Source organism: Ochotona princeps, chromosome 12, assembly GCF_030435755.1.
Source record: "Ochotona princeps isolate mOchPri1 chromosome 12, mOchPri1.hap1, whole genome shotgun sequence".
In the NCBI taxonomy this organism is placed as follows: Eukaryota; Metazoa; Chordata; class Mammalia; order Lagomorpha; family Ochotonidae; genus Ochotona; species Ochotona princeps.
In genome coordinates, this window is record NC_080843.1 from 43,709,007 (window position 1) to 43,725,769 (window position 16,763).

General features: G+C 44.5%; 1 protein-coding gene across 2 annotated transcripts in view; it reads right to left on the reverse strand.

Moving 5' to 3' along the window:
• EPSTI1 (epithelial stromal interaction 1) overlaps nt 1-7,656 on the reverse strand; it is a 111,946-nt gene extending 104,290 nt beyond the window's left edge. For both annotated transcript variants that reach the window (XM_058670698.1, XM_058670697.1), the window contains exon 1: nt 7,444-7,656. In XM_058670698.1, the coding sequence (XP_058526681.1) occupies nt 7,444-7,619 (176 nt within the window). In that variant the 5' untranslated portion in view covers nt 7,620-7,656. The remainder of the gene's footprint in view (nt 1-7,443) is intronic.
• Nucleotides 7,657-16,763: the final 9,107 nt, after the last annotated feature.

A 16,763-nucleotide genomic window follows, 5' to 3' on the forward strand; every position in this document is an offset into this window, starting at 1 on the left:
CCCTGTTTGTGGCCTGGGAAAGCAGTCAAGAACGGCCCAAAGCCTTGGGACCCTGCATCCATGTGGGAGACAAGGAAGAGGCTCCTGGCTACTGGCTTCAGATTGGCTCAGCTTCAGCCATTGCAGCCACTTGGGTAGTGAACCTTGGATGAGAGATCTTCCTCTCTGTCTTTCCTTCTCTCTGTATATCTACCTTTCCAATAAAAATAAATAAATCTTAAAAAAAAAAGTCAGATAGGCAGAGCTCCACCTGCTAGTTCAGCATTAGAGTCTGGTCATCATTGATATACCTACCAAGCTCACTGGGTCTTGCCACTTCATTAAAAGTATTTACTTTGAAAACTTTCTGAATACTAATGAACCTTGCTTAGGGATTGAGTTAAATGAACCGCTAGTTGAGCCACGTATATTGTGCCATCAAAGAGAATATTCATTAGAATCAATCACAGATCATCTCCTTCCGATGCATTACTAGTTCATAACACCGATCATGACTGCAAGCATACTGAGTGTTCCATCCCCAGGGAGGAGGAAGGCCTGATGCACTCAACGCCCTTTAGCACCTGTAAACCGGAAACTTACCTTCTTGCCATCATATGCGTAGAGGGCATTGAAAACTGGAACATTACAATGCATAGAAATAGTGAAAGAAGTCCTTCCAGATCGTAATGACTCTATAAAACCTTATACTTAATGTAAGGCTATTTTATATGGCTAGTTTCAATGTAAATTTTCTAAGTCAATGATGACTTGAGAGAGTCGGCCTTAAGGGTGGGCGGTGAGCACAGTGGTCAAGACCCCCTCCATAAAACCACACCTCACATCAAAATCCTGACTCCTCATCCAATTACAGCTTACTGTTAATGCACACACAGCCTGGGATGTCTGAACTCTATGAGTCTCTCCCACCTAGCTGGGGGATCTGGACTGAGTTACTAGTTCCTGGCTATAAGCTAACCCAGCCTCACCTGTCACAGGCATTGGTGCGTGAGCTAGAGGATGGGAGAAATATTCACGTTTCTCTGTCATCTTTTCAAATAAATAAAACATAATAATAAGCTTTAAAAGAAAGTTCACAAAAATTTCTGTCTTAGACATAAGAAATACTCCTAAGCTTCAGCATAAACATTAGTGACGGTTATTAAAATTGAAGCTACACTGAATGATTGTATCATCATATCCCATACTTCACTTGCAAGAAACCTCACAAAATCAGGCACAATGCTCCTTAAGGAGTTTACAAATTGGGAATTGCCTATCAATAAGGGCTCTTACCGAGGCATCCCTTAATCTCCCTATGGGTTATGGGGGTGGGGGGAGAAGATGAAATGCGCTCATTACAAAGGATATTTTGTTCTCCTAAGTACAACAAACTGGTTAGAAGCACTGGAGCTGGGTTAAGGAACGCTGGACCACAAGGGGAGAAGTACAAATATGGGAGCGCCCCCAACGCCCATAGAGAGTGTGCCAACAACAGACATGAGAATAAAGGATCTACACTGCAATGGTTGGGGAGAGTGTGTCTCCGAGATCGTGCCAGTTTGGGTGCTCCAAGAAGGAGCCGTATAGATGAGGGCGGAATGCAAGAGATGCCTCCGAGACATGATTGTGAAGGCTAAAAGGAGAGGGGGCAGGAGTAGGCGGGGAAAGCCTGAAGAACAAGAGCAGGCTTAACACCTGATACCCAGGAGAACCAGAGGAAAGGCCGCTTGGAAAGGCGGAGTTTAAGGCTGCTACACAGTTTCAAGAAAATCTTGCACAGGTTCAATGAGGAGACTTCCAGTAAGAGCTGCCAGCTTAGGAGACCCCCAGGCGCCACAGCCAGGCTGCCAAAGGTGCCTTAAAATGTCCTGTGGAGCAGACGGCACAAGCAAGCCCTCAGAGCGGAGGGTGCAATAGATTAAAAAAAAAAAAAAAATGGAAGTTGGGCATGTTAACAGACAGTGCTCCCTCCCATAGGTTCTGGAAAAGATCTGTATAAGTTACCCAGGCTGCCACAGAGGTGAGCCCCACGCCTGTTAAAATTAAATAGCCGTGTCCCTGGTTTCCAGGGCTGAGTGATGGGTGCCTCTGTGTACTAATGATGGCTCACAGTGGGGAGCCGTACACAGCTTCAGGAGGGAGGCTAGTCTCTGGAAGAGCCAACTATGTGAAAGGAGAGTTAAAACTTTGGGTTTCCGTGGCCTAGCGGCTAAAGTCCTCGCCTTGAACGCACCAGGATCCCATATGTGCCGGGATCCCATATGGGCCCCGGTTCTAATCCCGGCAGCTCCACTTCCCATCCAGCTCCCTGTTGGTGAACCTACCAAGGCACTGGGAGAGTGGTTGATCCAGAGAGGACATGGAAGACCTTCACAGGCTACTACTGTCCCCCTTCCCAGGGCCGTCTAGCCCTTTGGCTGTTCCTGAATTGTGCTTATAATGAAACCCCAATCTGTAAGTACAGAAGTTGCCACTCAGTGAGTCACTCTAATGCATGGTCAATGCTGACCTCCAAATTTGTAGTCTGCTGGGCAGAATTGCAGGTGGCCTGGGCACCCCACTTGCAGCTGGTATCTAAAGTAGGAAGGGCTTTCTAGAATACTTGTATCAGAGAGTTGCTTGATTTTGGAACATACTCAGCGTCAAAAACAGAACAACAGGGCCAGCACAGTGGCTCCACAGGCACCGAATACAGATGCTGTTTTAGTTCCAGCTGCTCCACTCCCAGGCCTGGGAAAGCAGCAGACACTGGCCCACGTCCTTGGTCCCTGCACCAGCAGAGGAGGCTCAGAGAGAAGCCACTGGCTCCTGGCTTTTGACGGGCTCAGATCTGGGCGATGCAGCCATTGGGGAATGAACAAGCAGATGAAAGATCTCTCTCTTTCATCTTCTGTCTCTCCTTCTTTCTGTAAATCTGCCTTTCAAATAAAAATAAAAAATAAGTCTTAAAACACACACAGAGAATTCCTAACTACTCTGTATGTTAAAGCACAAACATCACCTCTCAGGAAAGATTTTGTTGCCCCGATAACGAGCTCAGACCCAGTCTTCTCATACCACACATCTAGAATCACTTCCGCCCCAACAAGTAAACAGCAAGATTTATACAGATTTCATTTTTATTGAGTAGCTGTCTTTGTCCCTGTATCACCAATTCATTATAAAGGACTAGAGATGTTGTTATGAGAATGTGAGATTGAAATAACTAATGTATGTAAAACACTTTCACATGGTAAGCTCACCATGTGTGCCTGCTCTTATTATTCCTCATTTTAAGCCTCTAACATGCTCAGTATAGGCTATGAATATATTAATTTACATAGTAATTCAGTAAACCTTTTGTTAAAATTGGCTTATAGTAAAAGTCAGTATTCTAAGTCCATTTTCAGAATCTTTTTACGTCCTTTAAATAGCACCAAGCACAAGGATCACATCACGTTATAGATGCGTGTCTCAATCAAGTGTATTACAATCACAGGATAGAGTCTACTGCCCAGAATTGGTAAAACATAGATTTTTTATTTTTGCTTTTGATTTTAAAGTTTTTGGGGCCCAGTGCGGTAGCCTAGTGGTTAAAATCCTAGCCTTGCAAGTGCCCGGATCCGGTATGGACGTTGGTTCATATCCCAGCGGCCCCATTTCCCATCCAGCTCCCTGCTTGTGGCCTGGGAAGGCAGTCGAGGATGGCCCAAAGCCTTGGGACCCTGCCCCTGTGTGGGAGACCCAGAAGAAGCTCCTGGCTCCTTCGGATCAGTCCAGCTCCTGCCATTGCGGCCACGTGGAGAGTGAACTCTTGGATAGAAGACTTTCTCTCTGTATCTCATCTCTGTAGTTCTGCCTTTCCAATTGAAAAAAAAAAAGTTTTTAAGTCTTTTTTCTAGAAGTGATATAAGTGACTGAAAGTTGTCTACAAAGAAGCAAAATATCGAAAGGGAGGACAGTAGATTCTTCTTGATCAAATGTTTCTGTTATGGATTTTTTTTCTATTTAAATCTCTGTGGGTAGCTTATGATACTTAGAGGCAAGATTAACACCACCAACAAAAAGCAATTGAGAAAGCCAATATGAATTATTAAATTCCTCTAATCACTCACTCAAATATGTAAAAAATCCAGCCTTGCCAAGTCTTTTAGAGATCCTTTGAACTCTTCTAGTGTTCAGAGCTCGCCATAGATCCTCACTAGTGCATCCTGGTCACGTGTAAACAGTGCTTTAAATCAGTGTATTTCTACAAGACACAAACACTTGAGGTTTGAACGACAGCACAGTGCTTGGCCAATAAACATCTGCTCAGTGGATCCAAGGCTTTTGGGCACCCAAGGCTTTTTTTATTTTAATATTGCTTTGCCAAGCCTACAGTCATGTTTCATGCATATACATTTTATTTTAAAATCCCTATGAGATTGGTATTATCTTATTTTAAGTAATGAGAAAAGTGAAACATACTATAAAAAAAAGTGAAACATACTATAACTAAGCACCTTAATCAAAGATAGCAGCACCCTCGGAACATGTTCCGAATCTCAGCACTACAGCTGTCCACATGCACGAAGGGGTGCGACAAGAAGGCGTGTCAGGCCCTCACTGTGAGTGGACACGACCCTTCACTGCTAAAGCACATCCCTTCGCTCTCCCTTCTAAAATGCTTCAACAAAAAGCTGCTATTTTCTTTACTCAAAATAAATAAACAAACCTTTAATTTGTTACTATTGAATTTTCTGAGATGTTTGATCCCTCCTTATAAGTACCCCAGTTCCATTAAAGAAGATCAGCGAAGAAGTAGATAAGTGTGTCCAGGCAGAGGAACAAGAATTCAGAAATCCAAATAGGATCTTACAGGCAAGACACCAGGCAGGGAACGGCTCTGCCCACGCCCCGCTCTGCTCACCAGCACGGCCTCCCTCTACAAGAGACAACCAAACTCTTCCAAGCGCTTCTTCAGTGACCTACCTGCAAATCGTAGTTATCGCAACACAATATGAGGCAGAAACCTTACAGACCTTGAAGCCTGGATCAGTTAGCAGAACACTCCTCCCTTCTGCACAAGTGGAAACGGCCAGATTTGGTGTGGATTGGGGGGAAGCAGGGGAACACAATGGAATAAGAAAACAGATGCAACTTCTGATGCTTGCAAGTTTGCAAACAAATGGTCATACCTAAACAGATGCTTTCTAATAGACAGGGCAGGTAAACGGTGTTTACTGCTAACCCTGGATGGAGAGGAGACTGTCGCGGTTCGTGACCTCTGTCACTATTAAATGTCGCAAATTACAGTAAGAGAGTGTACTTGAAATTAACGAGTTTCTATTATGGCAAGAGTGCAACTCTTTCGAGGCAAGAAATGCAATTATTTCCAATTTGATTTCGACTGGATTTAAGGGTAACCTTAACCAGGATAATATTAAAGACCTGGTACTTTGAAAAGTTAAGGGATAAAAGAAAATCGACTATTTACTAGTCAAAAGGTCACACTGTTTCTTAGCAACCAGCATTTATCTATCATGTCAATAAAAGTCCCTAAAAATGGAGAAACTAAAAATAGAGCCATCTGGATGGTTTTGACTCACGGAGGCAGTACTTCACTAAAACTAACAGCTTTGCTAACCTCCGTGGAGGTAGGGAGGGTCGTTCCACCGGGCAGACAATCTCTGACACTGCATAACAAATACTTCCAGGATAGCCACTGTAGTCCCCAAATCAAGGCCAAAAATCAATGCCATGGAGCCGGTGCCATGGCCTAGCATCTAGAGTCCTTGCCTTGTACACACTGGGATCCCATATGGGCGCCAGTTCTAATCCCGGCAGCTCCACTTCCCATCCAGCTCCCTGCCTGTGGCCTGGGAAAGCAGTCAAGGACGGCCCAAAGCCTTGTGACCATGCACCCACATGGGAGACCTGGAAGAAGCTCCGGGCTGCTGGTTTCAGATCAGCTCAGCTCCAGCTGTTGAGGAGGCTTGGGGAGTGAATCATCGGACGGAAGATCTTCCTCTCTGTCTCTCCTCTTCTCTGTATATCTGACTTTCCAATAAAAATAAAATAAATCAACATCAGAGACCAGACACACTCCTGCCTACTAGTGACTCGGATCGACCCCTCTCAACCTAGTATTCCTTTCCTCCTAGGAGACCAGTTGACCTGGGAGCCTTGCAGGGAGTTGGGCTCACTACTACAGAATCGGCAACTCTTCTCACACTCCTTCTTGGTGCTCACCCTGACATCTGATGTGGCAATTCTATATAGGACACCCACTTTGTAAAACAACAAAGAAAAAATACACTTTCACACAGTGAGTTCTGCAGCTCTCCACACATCCATATGTGTCTCTTTGTTTTGAAATTTTTTCTGGGCCCAGTGTGATAGCCTAGGGGCTAAGTCCTCACCTAGCATGCACTATGATCCCATATAGAGACCATTTGTGTCCCAGATGCTCCACCTCCCATTCAGCTCCCTGCTTGTGGTCTGGGAAAGCACTAGAGAATGGCATAAAGTCTTGGGACCCTGCACCTGCTACTCGGTTTGGATGGGCTAGACTCCAGCTGCTGTGGCCATTTGGGGAGTGATCCAACAGATTAAAGATTTTTCTCTCTGTTTCTCCTCTCTGTAAAGCTGCCTTTACAATAAGAAAGAAAAAAGAAAGAAAGAAAGAAAGAAAGAAAGAAAGGAAAGAAAAGAAAAGGAAAGAAAGAAAATTCTTTAAATTTTTTTTCCTTGGATTTATTTATTTTTATTGGAAAATCAGATTTATGGAGAGGAGAGACAGATTTTCTAACCACTGGTTCACTTCCCAAATGGCTACAATAGCTAGAACTGAGCAAATCCGAAGTCAGGATGCCTCCTGGGGAGCTTCTTCCGGGTATCTCATGTGGGTGCATGGTCACAAGGCTTTGGGGCACCCACCCCTGCTTTCCCAGGCCACAAGCAGGCAGCTGGATGGGAAGTGGAGCGGCTGGGACGCGAAATGACACCTGTCTGGAGTACAGGGGCTTGCAACGTGAAGATTTAGCCATTGAGCCATTGTGTGGGGCCCCATGTCTTTCAACCGGAATGTTTCTTTTTTTTTTTTTTTTTTTAATTTATTTTTAATTAATATTTAGCATTATGTGACAGTTTCATAACCGGAATGTTTCTAACCTCATTCTTGGGCTACAAACGATTAGCTGAAAAGTAAGCCCACTACAGATTGATTTTTCGGATCTTATATGGCCCCGGCCGGAGGTTCCCTACCAGCCAGAACAAACAGACAACTACTGTTGAAAAGAAACAAGAGCCGGGTAAAGGACAGATTGTAAGTGTTAGAGGAAACTCGCAGATGATTTAACATAGGCAAATGGACTTCAGTCTCTCAAAACCTTTTTTCTTGGGCCCCCGTGGTTTGGAACCCAAGAGATCAACAAGTTGCCTGTGAATCAGTCTGGGGCTGGAGTTCCCGACCCCCAAGCCCAGTAGTTAAGGACTCACTACCTCTGGCCCGCAAGCCGCCGAGAGTCCCGCGCTGAGTTCCGGGGTGCCTCCTCCAAATTCGGTCTGTGGTCCTGCAGGGGGCTGAGCTCCCCGCGGTACCCACTGGGGTCTTGGTTTCCCGGGATGTCGGGCGAGCCGCGGAGCCCAGAGCCCAGCACCTTACTGTGTGTGCTCATGGCTGGGAGCACCCAGGTCCCGGTGCGCCGCCAATGCGGGAGGGATGCAGGCTGGGCGGCCGAGTGAGGGTGAGGAATGGTTTCAAAGGACTAGGGCAGCGGTTTTAATTGCTCAAGTTTCGATTTCTCGCTCTCCGCTGGAGATTGCGCCCGCCCAGGAACAACTTCCCCTTCAGCTCTCAGCGCAGGGGAACAGCTGGGCCACGCCCCTTGGGGACGTGGAATGGAGCTAGTTCAAGACGCTGTGGGGGAGCGAGTACCTTCCAGGCCTCAGGACCACCTTCAGAGGAAACGGAAAAGGAAATCGAAAGACGGGGCTGAGAACCCACAAGGCTGAGGGATAGGTTGGGTTCATTTCGTGGCCAGCAATGCTAAGGAATTGTCCAGGCCATCCTGAAATAGCAATTAAACACCTGCTCGGTGCAGGACATTGAACAGTGGTTTAGCTATGGTGTGGGAGGTTGTTTTGTTTGTTTTGTTTGTTTTGTTTTGTTTTGTTTTGTTTAATTTGGGTTTGCAGGGCTCTGTTTCTGGTAGGTCTGGGATTGTGTTCTGGCATCGTGTTTTTATGAAGCCCTCATGGTCAAAATCCTGACTGTTCAAAGACAGGAGGACTTGTCATGAAGGTCACCCAGGGGGAAGTGAATGACTGGCAGGAGAACAAAAAACTAGTCCTGCTACTAATTCAAGAGAAGACTTACCTGGCACGTTAACAGGAAGGAGACACAGGGCAGAAGCTAGTGGTTCAGAAGATCAGGGTCTGTTTCTAACTCTAGGTGGGAGGGTGTGGCTGGAGTGCCCAGCCCAGATCAGTAAGCCAGTCTGGAGCTGAGCTGTCAAGGTTATAGGGTTGATGTTTAGCACAGAAAGACAAATGCACATTTGATAGCTCACAGAGGAGTGAAACCGAAAGCACAGCAAATGTGAATTAGAGAGGGGGAAAGTGGTGGAAAGTATGAGGCTGGAAAGGAAGTGGGGGTTTCTGCTGAAGGCATTAGAACTCACAGGTAAGCCAGAGGCTCTCAAAGCCCTGAGCATCCAGGGCCCGCATTGTGTCCCTAAAGCTGCTGCCTGTGACACCAGTATCCCACTTGGGCCCTGACTCAAGTCCTGGGGACTCCACTTCCCGTCCTGTGCCCTGCTAATGGCCGGGAAAAGCAGGGGAAGATGGCTCAAATGCTTGGGACCCCATCTCCACCTGTGGGACACCCAGATGGAGCGCTTGACTTCCATCTGGTCCAGTGGCACCCGTTTCACCTCTCTCTCTTTTTCTCTTTCAGTAACTGTTATGCATCAAGGTGAAGGAATTCATGATGGGGGAAGGGTTTGGGGTGAAGGGGGGGGAATCCCAGTCATGTAATGCAATGTAATTAATGAATAAATGAATATTAAAGAAAAAAAATATTTTCAAAAAAAAAAAAAGATTTATTATTATTGGAAAGCCGGATGTACAGAGAGGAGGAGAGACAGAGAGGAAGATCTTCTATCCAATGTTTCGCTCCCCAAGTGAGCCGCAATGGGCCGGTGCGCGCCGATCCGAAGCTGGGAACCAGGAACCTCTTCCGGGTCTCCCATGCGGGTGCAGGATCCCAAAGCTTTGGGCCGTCCTCGACTGCTTTCCCAGGCCACAGGCAGGGAGCTGGATGGGAAGTGGAGCTGCCGGGATATGAACCGGCGGCGCCCATATGGGATCCCGGGGTGTTCAAGGTGAGGACTTTAGCTGCTAGGCCATCATGCTGGGCCCCTCAGTAACTGACTTTCAAATAAATAAATAAATCCTTGAGCATGAAAGCCACCTGGGAGGAAGCAGCTCTGGGGTCCCACCCTGCTCTTTCTGATTTGATAGTGATGCTGCTGGTCTCAGCACCCCCCTCTGGGAATGACTGCTGCAGGCTATATAGACAGCACTGGTTTTTCAATCAAGCAGTTGTATGATAATATCTGTTAGAGAGCATTAGCTCCTAGCAATGTGAAAGGAAGATTGAAACATGAAGGCACTGAAGCCAGGGAGATAAACTGTAGAGCCTGGTTAGGATAAGCTAAGCAAGAGACAGGGATCTGAACGAAGGCAATTGCTTGAGAAACAGAAAGCCAAGGGCAAGATCAAGATGAGCCACCTGAAAGATTAACATAGATTTAAAAAAGAAGAAGAAAAAAGCCTCCAGAGGCAAAGAAGATTGGGGCAACAGCTGCAGCGGAGAGAATAAGTAGTTTTTAATAGAATCTGTTTGGGATCAGCACTGCCACGTTCAAGTCCTTAACTTGTCACTCCTCAAAGGTCCCATGTCCTCACCTGCTTAGAGTGACATGAGGTCGCTGTATTTACTTTATAGAATATTGTGAGACAAAGGGGATACCCACATCAGTGGTCATCAGCCTCTGGCAACCTTTGACAATGCCTGTGGAAATTTGCTATTGTTACAACCTAGAACGGAGTAGGTACCATTGGCATCTTCAGGCCAAGGCCTCTGCTAAACATTCGACCTTGCTCAGGTCAGGACCCCCCGCCCCCGCAACAGACATCCAGTATAGCAGCAGTGTTGAGATCCTCATTCATGGTGTATGCCTGCCTTAGAGTGCCAAAGTAATGGTTCTCGTTTCTTTAGGATGTCTTGGTGGGTCTTACTTAGTGCCTGGGTAGATAGCAGAACCTTTAACCCAGAGGAGGGACAGGGTTAAGAGGAAGGCAACAGAGTTTGAAAGAACCCATGGAGTGAGAAATGAAAGTACACTGCTCAACCAAAAGAGGCCACTTCTTCCAAGCTGAGTCTACTAGGAAAATACCACTGGGATTCTTACTTCAAGGGGGAGAAAACAATGTGTTTGACGGTTGAATGAAATTTAACATTTGAGGAAGAGAAAACTGTAGTGCGGAAAAAAACAGGTTGCCCAAAGCAGCACGTAACACTGATGCTGACTTCAAGAATTCACTGGCTTGACCATTATCATGCGACACCTCCATGTCCCACAACCCAGGTTTCAAACATGGGGTATAAGCAAAGGATAGCAGGCAAGATCTAAACACCTAACTCTATTCAATTCTTGTCTTTCTGTTCAATGTCTTCCTACATTCTCAAAGTTAAAAAAAAATAGGGAATGTGATTTATTATTGTGATAGATGCCATAAGTTTGTCTCAGCTGTCTGAAAGTGAGTTCTCTCCGCGTAGATGAGTTTCTCACCTTATGTGTGTGGCAATGATGTGAGACCGGAAACTAGCCTTTTACTGGGGTTGTTCAGACGCATGTGCGTTTGAGGCAGTGGTTGGTGGAGAGAAGCAGGGAAGAGTCGGGAAGGTTCTAGACACTTCTTTCCTCTTCAAGTGAGTACTTTAGCTCCTTATTTCTTCCACGCACTGAGCTATTGCCCACTTTTGCAGGATTCAGGAGTTCTACGGCTTCAAGAGCCTGGAAAAGCACTCTCCCAGACAATCGCCTGGGAGCATGTTTTAAGGAGCGGGAGGAGGATCTGAAATCTAGTGAGATTGCTGTATTGCCTGAAATTTGCCAATTAGAGATTCATTTAGGACATGGTTTTCTTTTAAAATATAACTGCTTTTGGAAAGTGACCATTTATTCGTTCCTTTCCGTAAATGAGCTCAATCTGAACAAACAACAATTTGGGGGAGAGGGAAGCTGTGCGAAAAGCGAGGAAGTCAAAAAGGGTACCAGAGAAAGTGTTGCAAAATGACACCTCTTTGAGAAATGGAAATTCAGGGACAAAAGAAGCAATTTTGGCTAAATCAAAGAGCTTTAAGAAATAAGACCAAATCAAAAAGAAACTTCATCAGTTAGGTCTTCTGCTGATATGTGCTAATGTGTCAAGAAAATAAATGGGCATATCTAACTGATTCTTAACTTGGTCACCTTACACTGTGCCTTCATTCATGTGGATAAATATGTAGGTGTTAACATGGAAATTTCAAGTTTTTTCTAATCATAAAGTATCTCATGAAAAGCTTTGCTTTTAAAAATTCTGGGGCCTGGTGTGACAGCCTAGCAGATAATGTGCTCACCTTGCACACACCCGGGATCCCATATAGGCGCCAGTTCTATTTTTTTTTTTTTTAATAATCGTACTTAGTTGATGAGGGTACAAAGGATCAAGGGCTACAGGAAAATGGGTAAGACCATTGTTTCCACATTAATATTATTATCTTTTTTCTGTATCTGGGGTCAGGGAAGAGATAAAGGGAAAAACCCCACCCAGCCTCCCACCCAACCCAGGCCCCTGATGTGGGGCATGATCCGAGTGTCCTGCTCAAGCAGTTTTGATAGTTCTGAATTGCTGCCAATCTCGCCGTTCCAATCGCGATGAAATCTATTCAGAATCCACTGGCTGACATAGTCTCTTCATGGTTGGGGTTCTCAGATCAGCAGTTCAGTTGGAGGGATCTCCAAAGAAACTTATTCTGAGATGATCCCAGATCTGGTTCTTGTGTGTGCTTGCCAGTACAGTTCCAGCACAGTCGGTCAACAGTTCTAATCCCACCAGCCCCACTTCCCATCTTGTGGCCTGGGAAAGCAGTCAAGGGCGGCCCAAAGCCTTGGGACCCTGCACCCACGTGGAAGACGTGGAAGAGGCTCCTACCTCCTGGCTTCAAATTGGCTCAGCTCCGGCCATTGCAGCCGCTTGGGGAGTAAATCAACAGACAAAAAATCTTCCTCTCTGTCTCTTCTCCTCTCTGTAGATCTAACTTTCCAATAAAAATGAATAAATCTTTAAAAAAAATTCTGAAAAAATTGTATTTCTTTTTTATTGAGTCTTCAGTGTTAAGTTAAATTAACTGATAGATTTAGGGCTGTAACCGTGTTTGTTTTTGTTTATGTCTTCTAACAAAAGAGGAATGTAAAACTCACCTGATGCTTGCTATCCCTTCATGGGGGCGCGGGGCATATTTGTAGCAATTTCATTTTCTTTAGAAATGCTTGAAATTCTAACATGCACTGTGGATACTACACCTGTGAGCCACCAGAGTCCATACAAGAAATGTCTACACAGGAGAGACACACAGCACTCCCTGCCTTGATACAGTAATGGGCAAGCAGAACCCGTGGCACAGGCTCTACGTGTCAATCACCTTCACTTGAAAGACGTGCACGCAGAACCTTAGGGAAGCCGCCAGACTTGCCAGCATTATGCATAAACTCGTGGCAGAACCAGAGCTTGAATTTAGGACTTCGGAATCCAAATGTAGCTTTAGAAGACAATTGCAACAAAATTAAATCTTGACTATTCAGAATCTGAAATGTTTTTCGTTTACTTATAATTTTCCCAGTGAGCCACTGTGCATTATATTCCAGAACCAAAATTGTGAAGTCAAACTTTCTAAACCTGTGGGAATCAACATTAATAAAAAAATCTTAAAAGCCCAGCATTCATCCCTATAATTACATGATCAAATGATCTCTACAATAAGAACGCTTTATACAACTTGTCAAAATTTCACACGTAGAAATGTGCTAAATTTGGGTTCAAATGCCATTTCTTTAATAGTGTTAAAAATGAGCTTTATGGTGCAGCACAAAGAACCATATCTACTTAAGAATGGAAAGAGGTGTTCTCCGTTTTTTCACATAATAAAGCGCACTGTTGCTTGTGGCAATGAAGATTGTAGAAAAGTGCTTTTAAATTTTTTTTTTTTTTCTGTTCTTGTTCCTGAGTTTGGATCTGAGGCCTAGAGAGCAGGTGCTATCTCTAGGTTTGAGTGCTGTGTGGTAGGTGTCAAGGGATCTCCGCTGGCTGCAGAGCTGGAAGGAATTTCCCTTAGTTTCAGGAAAGTTGTGTAGACTGCAGGGGGCTTTGGCAGGGAGATCCCCTGAAGGCTTTCTTTGGCTGGGATCAATGAATCAAACAGAAACTTTTGGAAGTACTGTCAGTTTTTCACCAATGCCTGTGTCTTTTTCAAAAAGGTCCTATTTTAGGGAAGTCCTAATTATTTGGATGTGTTAAATCTAAGTCAATGCTTTAGTGAGTTTTATGGTGCTTTTTAAATAGCAACAGGTATGTAAAAGAATGGGAACGTGTAGTGGAGACACAGACAAAAGACATGTGCCTGAGATGTGGCCAAGCCGTTTAGTTTTGTTGACCCCAAGCAACCACTGATGCTGTCTGAACTTTGTTTTCCTAACTGGTGAGGTGGAAATAATAGTTGACACCACCCTACCTACCTTCTAGAGTTTTCTGAGGCCTGAGTAAGATAACATATATGAGAGTGGCTCACAAATTGCAGTTAGGGGCAATGTCAATGGGATTTATTATTTTTATCCATCAGCGCAGTTTTTTTCCAATATTATTTAAATTTGTCCTCAGTTTAGATCTGGTAGCTTTTGACTTTCCCTCTCTCTCTAAGTCTGACTTTCAGGTGAAATAAATGCATCTTTAAGAAGAATGTCTGGCATGGGACTACAGTTTCTACAGAAGCCGGGATGCTGTTGGCATAGACATTCTGTGATACTTTTCTCTCCTGATATCTTCTGGATCAAACCTAGAGTTCTGGGGCAGGTGTCATGCGTGGTGACTAAAGCCACTGCCTACCACACCAGCATTCCATATGAGCACGAATTTGAATTTTAGCTGCTCTGCTTTCAATCCAGTTCTGCCTCTTTCTTGCATTTGGTTCTAAAGAACACCTTTAGAATGTACTGGAGATGCAACATGATGAGATAAAGGAGGAACTTGCTTGCAATAGTCCTAACTCAGTGACTTACAGAGTTAGGGAAGAAATAGCAGAGACAGGTCAGGCTTTGTTCTTCTCTCCCCACTAGAAGCAAGCTGTCCTTCAAAGATTTTCCCTGTAATTCACATGGACCCTGAGGGGTGTAACCCACATAGGACCACCTTTCAGAATCCTTTGGCTAGGGTGTAAAAGGGGAGGGTATTCATCCCTATGTTTTAATACTGCACGTAAGGAGGTCTGAGAGTTACCATTTTCTAAATACTAGTTGAAATTCTTCCAACTCCTTGCGCTATTCCCAGGTATCACGTTTCCTCTCTCTTCTGTGACCTAAACAGTTAAAATATAGTATACGTTTTATTAGACTCTGTGAATGGTAGAACTTTTAGCTCATAAACACTGCTTGAGAAAATCTATGTTTAATGTTGTCTGAGGCCACTACATGTTGTTATAATGTGTTGTGCAATACTAGAGAACTAAGACAAGTACCAAGAAGAGAAAATTTCAGTGGAAATAGAAGAGTAACTGAATCATGAATTTTTTATATCGGGTTGCTGGAGGGTAGAGGGGAGTTCTTAATGCAACATCTGAGTAAGGAATCAAAGAAAGTAAAGGCGCATGAATAACATTTCAGGTAAAGGCATGTTGACAAACTGTATCATCCAGGCGGATTAATCAGAAGAGACACCCAAACAGATAAGCACTGATGCAGGTCAGAAACCTCGAGAAGTGCTTCAAGTGCACTTCCATTAGTCATAGCCAAAGGGAATAAAAAAGTATCCCCAGACAAGGGAGTGTATTTAGTAAACAACACAAAAGGCCAATATGCACAGTTTGAGAGCAGGCAGAAACCAACTGAGGCCTGACATGGGAGATATCCACGCTTCTCTGAGTCTTACTAGAGCCTTTGGTTTTTATACTGCCTAAAATAGGAAGTGTTTGGTGGGTGTGAACAGGTGCAGCATGACATATCCTGGTTTTGTTTGTTTGCTTTGTTTTGTTTTTAAGATTTATTTATTTTAATTACAAAGTCAGATATACAGAGAGGAGGGGAGACAGAGAGGAAGATCTTCTGTCCAATGATTCACCCCCCAAGTGACTGCAACAGTCAGTGCTATGCCGATCCAAAACCAGGAGCCAGGAGCTTCTTCCAGGTCTCCCACGTGGGTGCAGGGTCCCAAGGCTTTGGGCCGTCCTCGACTGCTTTCCCAGGCCACAAGCAGGGAGTTGGATGAGAAGCAGGGCCACTGGGATTAGAACTGGTGCCCATATAGGATCTCAGCACATACAAGGCCAGGAGTTTAGCTGCTAGCCCAGTGCACCGGGCCCCACATATCGTGTTTTAATGAGATCATCCTGGCTGCTTTATTGAGAATACGCTAGGTAAATTGTTGTACACTGGATGCTGTGTCCTCCACAATATTCACGCATTGAAACCCTAATCCTCCATGTGATAGTGTTCAGCGGACCATTGTGGACCGTTTGGGAAGTCATTTGGTTTCCATGAAGTCATGAGGATTAGGCTTCATGATGGCTCCATCGGCCTTGTAAGAAGACAGAAAGAGAAAGCACTCTTTGAATGTCAAAGAAAGGTCATGGGAGGATATGGTGTCTGCAGTCTGCAGCCCTGGAGAAGTCTGGTGTCAGGCAAAAAGTCTCAGCTGTTTAAGCCACCCAGTTTATGGTGTTATGTAGCTCACATTCACTAATACAGAAAGCAAAAGTGGAAGCTGGGAGACGGATTGTCAAAATAATCCATATGAAAAAGTAACAGTGACTCGAGCCATTTGGATGACAGAAGAGGCGGTGAGAAGTGGATAGGTTTCAGACACATTTTAAAAGTATAATGGACAGAGTTGTTAACCTTGAGTAAGTCTTAAGGAGGGTCAAGGATCATATCCAGGTCTTGAGCCACAGTAGCAAAGAGAATGGGGCTCCCATCAACTAAATGGGAGAAGGATATGAGGGACATTTGTCATAAAAAAGGGGCATTGTCACAAGATCTCTTTTGGATATATTAAGCTTTAAGCCATCTACACATCCAAATGCAGTAAATTTTTGAAGTACAAATTCAGGCACAATGTCTAAATTGAGAGAATTTTAAAACTCATTATCACTTGAGGTATACTTAAAACCAAGTGAATGGATGCGATTAAACAGTGAGTTTAGATCAAAAAGGGAGCTTAGTTGGGCTTGTCCCAAAAATGGCTCATGCAATTGAGTTTACATCAAAAATAAACTTGGGGCAACCTTGTCCCTGGCTTTAAATTTTAGAGGCAATTTGATAGCCGCGGTGGAAGAAAAGATGTTGACAATGAACTAGAAATCTCACTCTGCTCCTCTGAGGTCCAGTCTGGTCAGTTAGAAAGAACACGTGGGTTTCCACAGATGGACATGAGTGAGTCCGACTCATGTTACAGTGATATGAAGCAACCACTTGAAGCATAAGAACAAACAGACACATGCTCAC